Genomic DNA, 6000 nt, shown 5'->3' on the forward strand with positions numbered 1-6000 from the left:
AAGGATAAAAACCAAAAGCTGTAGCAAGTTAAAACCACCAGGAGATGATGTGGAAAAATTTTATTAGAATCTGATTCCCATCTTGCAGAAAGAAAATGAGAGAAAGCCTAGCCCGTGACTGCACCAACCTTTCCGTTAGGATTGATTAAAAATAAACGAGTGTGTTGCTTACAGCCTGGGAGCTGGCCCATTCGGTGGTTTGGGGAAACCGATAAGAACAGGAACCCCTCCACAGAGGTGGACCTTTGGAGTCCGCGGGCCCTTTGCTCCTCTGGGCCATGTGACAACCCAGGGCAGGAGGCAGGGCAAGGAGACTGAGGCTCACAGAGGTGGTGTGGCTGAATGGAGAACATCCAGCAGTGAGCCCCCCACCCCCCTGCAGCCACCTTCGCTGCCCCCACCCCTAAAATGGAGACAGTATGAGCTTGGGAAACTCCAGGATTGCGCGTGGAAGTGATGTTCTTAAGTGGAAGGAAGAGGTGGAGATCCAGCAGTCCACTGCTTGATTTTCCAAACCAAAGGCTGGCTTTCCCTACTGTCCCCCTGGGCTGGCTTTAGGGCAGCACCACAAGGGACCCCCTCTGAGCCTCCACTTCCTCATGGAGTGGGGACCGGGTGGGGTTAGCCAGTCTGACGATGGTTCTTAGGGCTAGTCTAACTCTAACCCCAAAGGAGCACGCATGATTGTTGGCAGACCAGTTATTAAACACTGACTGGGTCCCAGGCTCTGGGCCCGGCATGTTTACACACACCAAGCCATTTCGCGTGATGAGTTCACAGAGAGTGTTCCTTCCACGAAGCAGGGTGGGGGGGTTCACGACATGTTACCACATCAAACAACGGTAGGTCCCTGGTTTCAAGTGATCTAAAGACGCTAAGGTCCTGAGAGACTGTGTGACCTGCCCAAGATGGTGAGCCCAGAGTCAGACCCCACCGAGAGCAGGGGTCTCCCGACACCAGATCCCGGGATCTCTCTTCTGGCTGGAAATGCTTCCTCAGGACAGCCGAGGAAGGGAAACCAGAACTAGGCAACTCTGACTTGAGTACAATGAAAGCCATCACCGAGGACTCCTCAAGCAGGAAGCGAACACATCAAACTCCCTCTTGGTTTCCGGGATCTCAGATCTTGGCCGTGAGTGACAAGGGAGCCTCCTGGTCTTCCGGATAACCAGGAAAGAGGGTGCTGTTGGTGAGGGAATGTGCCAGCCCACGGAACGGGAAGCCCAGGGGTGGGTGGACATCAGGCCCGGTTAACCCAGGGAGTCACAGTGTCCCCGATGCCACTCATGCTCTGCTTGGGCACCAACAGCATTGTTGGCTTAGGGCTTACGCCCCTCGTGGCCTCAAGGTGGCTTCGGGCAACAACAGGGCTTCCCTGTCCCTTCACGAGAGAGACTGACTTCCTGCAGCTCTACTTTCCACTCAAGCCCCAGAACAGCTTCCCATGTCCGTTGTAGAACCAACACTGCCAGACGGATGCACTACCCCAGGGCCAAGCTGGCCCAGCCTATGGCCACAGGTCTCTGGCTGGGAACTGCTATGCTCTTGGTGGGGTGAGGGGTCGGCTGTTGGGGAGCTCAGGCTCAATACCCTCCACGAGGGGGGCAAATTTAACTGAACACTGGTCTCCCACAAACAGCACGCCTCTCCAGTGTGGTCCAGGCCTGGGCAGAAGGCCGACATGATCCCCACGCAGTTAGTTCAAAACATGAGGACAACTCCATGCCGTGGAATCCACCCCACTGTTGGGTTCAGACAGGCCTGCGACAGTCTCCTGACCCTACCAACTCCTTGTCCCAGCCCCTGCTTCATTTGCTCAGCCACACGATCCATGGGGATATGCACGTGGCTCTGAAATCACATGGAATGCACAAGAATGGCAAGCATATTGGGGTCAGGGCAACAGAGGCATCTTTCCTCCTGGGGATCCAAGAGGCACACGTATATGACAGAGGTTCATGGCTGAGACGCTCGCGGGAGGAAAAGCTGGGACTGGGGTCCTAGCAGGAAAGCGTGCCCTCAAGCACCTTCACCTTCAGGCACCTGGGAGTGACCACTGCCACCTCCCCTGGGCTGTGAGCCCCCATATCTGACCCCTCACTGCCTGCCCAGAGCCACACCCAGCAGAGGACAGGCCTGTAAACACTGCTGCATGAAGGGGGAGGAAGGGGTTTGTAGACCAGACTAGCCTAGAGATGCCCACTTCACTCACCCCAAAGCTGAGCTCTGTGGCTGCAGCAAGGGAACAGAGCCAGGAAGCATCTTTCCTGGGCCATATCTGGCTCTTGAGAAAAATCTAAACACACAGAGACTTCCTGGCACTCTCCTACCCCTGGCGGTCCCTCTCTCAAGGGTCCAGGTCCTTCTACTGTCTTGAGAGACTCAGCTGTACTGCTCTCCCCAACACCCACCCAACCTTTCAAAGTTCTCTGTGTCCCAAGGTGGCCTGCACCCATGCTTAGTGATGACAACAACACTCTATCAGCTGAGCTGAGCCAGGAGTTAAAGGTTGGGCGGGTGGGGGGGAGAGCAGTACAGCTGAGTCTCTCAAGACAGTAGAGGGACCTGGACCCTTGAGAGAGGGACCGCCAGGGGTAGGAGAGTGCCAGGAAGTCTCTGTGTGTTTAGATTTTTCTCAAGAGCCAGATATGGCCCAGGAGCTCTGACTAATTCATACCAAGGTGTGAATGACTAACAAAAATCTAAACTCTTCCCAAAGTATTTGAGATTTTACAAGAGGAGATTCAGGAACTCCAGCAGGACTCCCACTGGCAAAGATGGCATTTAACTTGAAACCTAAAGGATGAGAAGGAGTCAGCCATAAGAAGAGCAGGAGGGGGATATTCTAGATAGAGAACACAGCCAGTACAAATGCTGCGAGGCAAGAAAAAAAAAAATGACCTGCTTAAGGAACAGGAAGTAGACCAGAGCCACTGGGGTGTAGTGAGTGAGCGTTTGTGGGCCAAATGACCAAGTGGGACAGATATTTGTGCACCTGGGTCTTCTGCAAAATCTCAGCATCCATTATCTGCTCATGAAGTTCTTCCAGGAACCTTATAAATTATACCTGTGCCACCGATTAAATGCCTCCAACAGACCAAGCACTGTGCTGGGTATTTTCTGTATTAGCATAATCACTGATCATCCCAACAGTAATAATGTGAGATAAGTTATTATTATTTCTCCCTTTACAAAGGGAGAAAGTGAAGCTCAGAAAGGTTTAATAACTTGTCCAAGATTACAAAGCGTGAGAAGAGTCAGAAGCAGGATTTGAACGTAAGTCTAACTGACATCCAACTCTGCAACCTACCCCCGCTCTGAGCACAAAATGCAAGATGCAATGCTGGGCAAGTCTGTTTTCATGCACGGAGGCCAGAAATCTCCTATAATTCTAATTCTAACAATTACAGTGATTGCTTCCTCTCCTAGACCCTACCCTCCCTGAGGACAGGAATTTCCGATCTCGCTTGTCTCTGCATCCCAGCCCCTGAGCCCTATGCCCTACACATACCGGCACTCAGTTTGGGATGTGGAGAAAGTCAAGCCTCGGTTTCTTCTATAAAATGGGACTGTGGGTATGCGAGACCTTGTGTGAGGCCCCAGCACAGGCAGGTGTTCAACATACCTCAGCTGTCAGTTAACAATTTAGAGTTCCCAGGCGGCCCCTTTATCCACCATCCCACCTGCCCCTCACAGAAACCCTAAGACCGAAAATGTCGGCAGGATGGTACTATGCACTTCCACTCTACAGATGGGGAAACCAAGACTTAGTGAGAAGAGCTTCCCCTCAATAGCACAGCGCTCCCTTCTAGAATATAGGCTGCCCAAAGGCAGAATCATTGTCTAGTCCCCAGGGCTGAAACAGTGACTGGCACATAGTAGGTATTCAGTAAATATTTGTTAAATGAATGAAGAGGAAATAAAAACATCACTTCTTTCTCAAACGATGCACTTCCCCCTTGCTCTCCTCTGCTAAGAGCTGGTAAATCTCTGGAAGAAAGCTGGAAAGCGAGCCTCTGGGGGGGTAGGGGGGTGGGGATCTGGCACTGGATTTTTTTTTCCTGGATCCCTCTTCGTCTCCGGGGAGTGGGTGGGATGAAGAAGGAATTAATGTTTGCAAATGTCCACTATGGGTCAGGCATAGGGCTTTTTACTTTTAATCACAGGGTCCTGCGTCCCGTCCCATCATCCTCAACGTAGAGATGAGAAAACAGAGGCTTCCGGCAGAAAGCCAGACCGGGATGCCCTGCCAAGATCTCCTCTCAGCCAGAGCCAGACCACTAGGGCACCTGCCAACAACCCAGAGGCCTCTCTCACCCTCTGCGCTCGCTCTCGGCAGCCTGCGAGCAGAAAAAACACCCCGGCTCACGCTTATTCTTCCTCAACCTCAACAAGGCAGGCCACAAAGGGCCGCTTTCAGCTCCCTGGGCCCCTGAAAGCCCTAGCGTGGGGGCTGAGCCCTCACCCAGCCAGGCAGCCCTGCCCCCCCCCCCCCCCCCCCATCAGCAAAGCGTGACTCAGCGGTTCTCCTCCGGGGGGCGGGAAGCGCCACCCCTCAGCATCCCTCCGCCCAGGTTACACAAACAGCCTCTGCTCTCCGGGACTGGACGCGGGGGTCCGGCCCCGCGCTGGCTCCGCGCTGGCCCCGCGCTCCCCGGCCTCCGCAGGGCTCCGGCTACCGCTTGGCCTCATTTCCGGCGGAGCCAGGCACTAGAGCCGCGGACACCACCCGGGAGTCGAGTCACCGCCGCCAAGCCCACACAGGTTCCCTGACACAGACCCCCACGCGCGCCAGTCCCGCGGAACGCCGTGCGCAGGGCCCCTCCCACCGGGGCACCCACCAGGGGACCTCTTGCTACCAACCCACCAACACTTATGCGGCCAGTTCAGCGGCCCCTAGGGAAGGTGCAGCCAGACCCTAACCCGGGAAGGGCTCCAGCCCAAGTGTCCCCCCTGCTGCATGCTGACACCCCGCGGCTAGCTGTCCCCATCTTCAATCAAGGATTCGCTCCGCGGGCCCCTGGCTGCGGCTTGGGAACTGTCCCCCACCATTCTCTGGGCAAGGTGGAGTAGAGGGACCCTTGGAAGTCACTGGCCCATCAGCGCTGACCACCTGGATTCTACCACCTCGCGGGAGGGGCGGTTGGGCTTGGGCCTGTTAGGCCAGTTTGGGGGATTTCAAATGCAGGGCGCGTTTGGGATGGCATGTCCCACTTTTTTGGGAAAATTCTGACAGTTTGGGGCCAGCTCCTTCTGTCTCAGTATAACTCACTGGGAATAAAAGACCAAACCCAAACGGCCGCCTTCTCCCACCCATGAGGGGCCCCTGCCTCTGGAGGCACAAGGAGGGGCCCAGGACAGCGAGCCTCTGGGGGGAAGGGGGAAAATCTGGCATTGGATATTTTTTTTTTCCCTGGGTCCCTCTTCTTCTCCGGGGAGTGGGCAGCCTAGAAAATTCTGTGGGCTTCGGGCAGGGCTGAAAGGGCAAACCCAGGATTCTAAGCCACTACATTTCCCCGGATTTCTTCACCACATTAGCCGCAGGAATGGCCTTTTTACAAATGACGGCCAGGGCTGATTCAGGATGCCACCAGGCCTGGCGGCTGAAAGCTGCCTGCCGGAGGGCGGCGCGGAGGAGGGCGCTGGGCTGCGGAGGCCGGCGCCCTCGGGCTCCCTCCCTCCCGGACCCGGGGCAGGGTGGGGTAGGGTGGGGTGAGGTGGGTGGGGGGACACGACACACAGCGCGCGGTCCAAACCTTCGGAGGGCATTCGGTGCGACGGCATCCCCACGCCGCGGCCGGCCGGAGGGGGCCTCAGACAACACGTACGTTACCTTCAGTCACATAGCTGTGGTCCCGCAGGAAGCTGTGGTTAATTTTCCGCGTGTCCGTGTCCTCGCCCATTGAAGGCCGTGCCCGGTGCCCTGGGCATGCCCCGCCGCCGCACACCGATGCAATCCGCAGAGGTCGCGCCGGGCGCGCGGGCCATGCCGCCGCAGCC

At 56.0% G+C, this 6000-nt stretch overlaps 1 protein-coding gene across 1 annotated transcript in view; it reads right to left on the reverse strand.

Annotated features, from left to right (window-relative positions):
• PPP2R2C (protein phosphatase 2 regulatory subunit Bgamma) overlaps positions 1-5903 on the reverse strand; it is a 130988-nt gene extending 125085 nt beyond the window's left edge. The window contains exon 1 of the mRNA XM_021677609.1: positions 5834-5903. Coding sequence (XP_021533284.1) covers positions 5834-5903 — 70 coding nt within the window. The remainder of the gene's footprint in view (positions 1-5833) is intronic.
• Between the last annotated feature and the right edge of the window lie 97 nt (positions 5904-6000).

Source organism: Neomonachus schauinslandi, chromosome 2 (assembly GCF_002201575.2).
Source record: "Neomonachus schauinslandi chromosome 2, ASM220157v2, whole genome shotgun sequence".
NCBI classification, from domain to species: domain Eukaryota; kingdom Metazoa; phylum Chordata; class Mammalia; order Carnivora; family Phocidae; genus Neomonachus; species Neomonachus schauinslandi.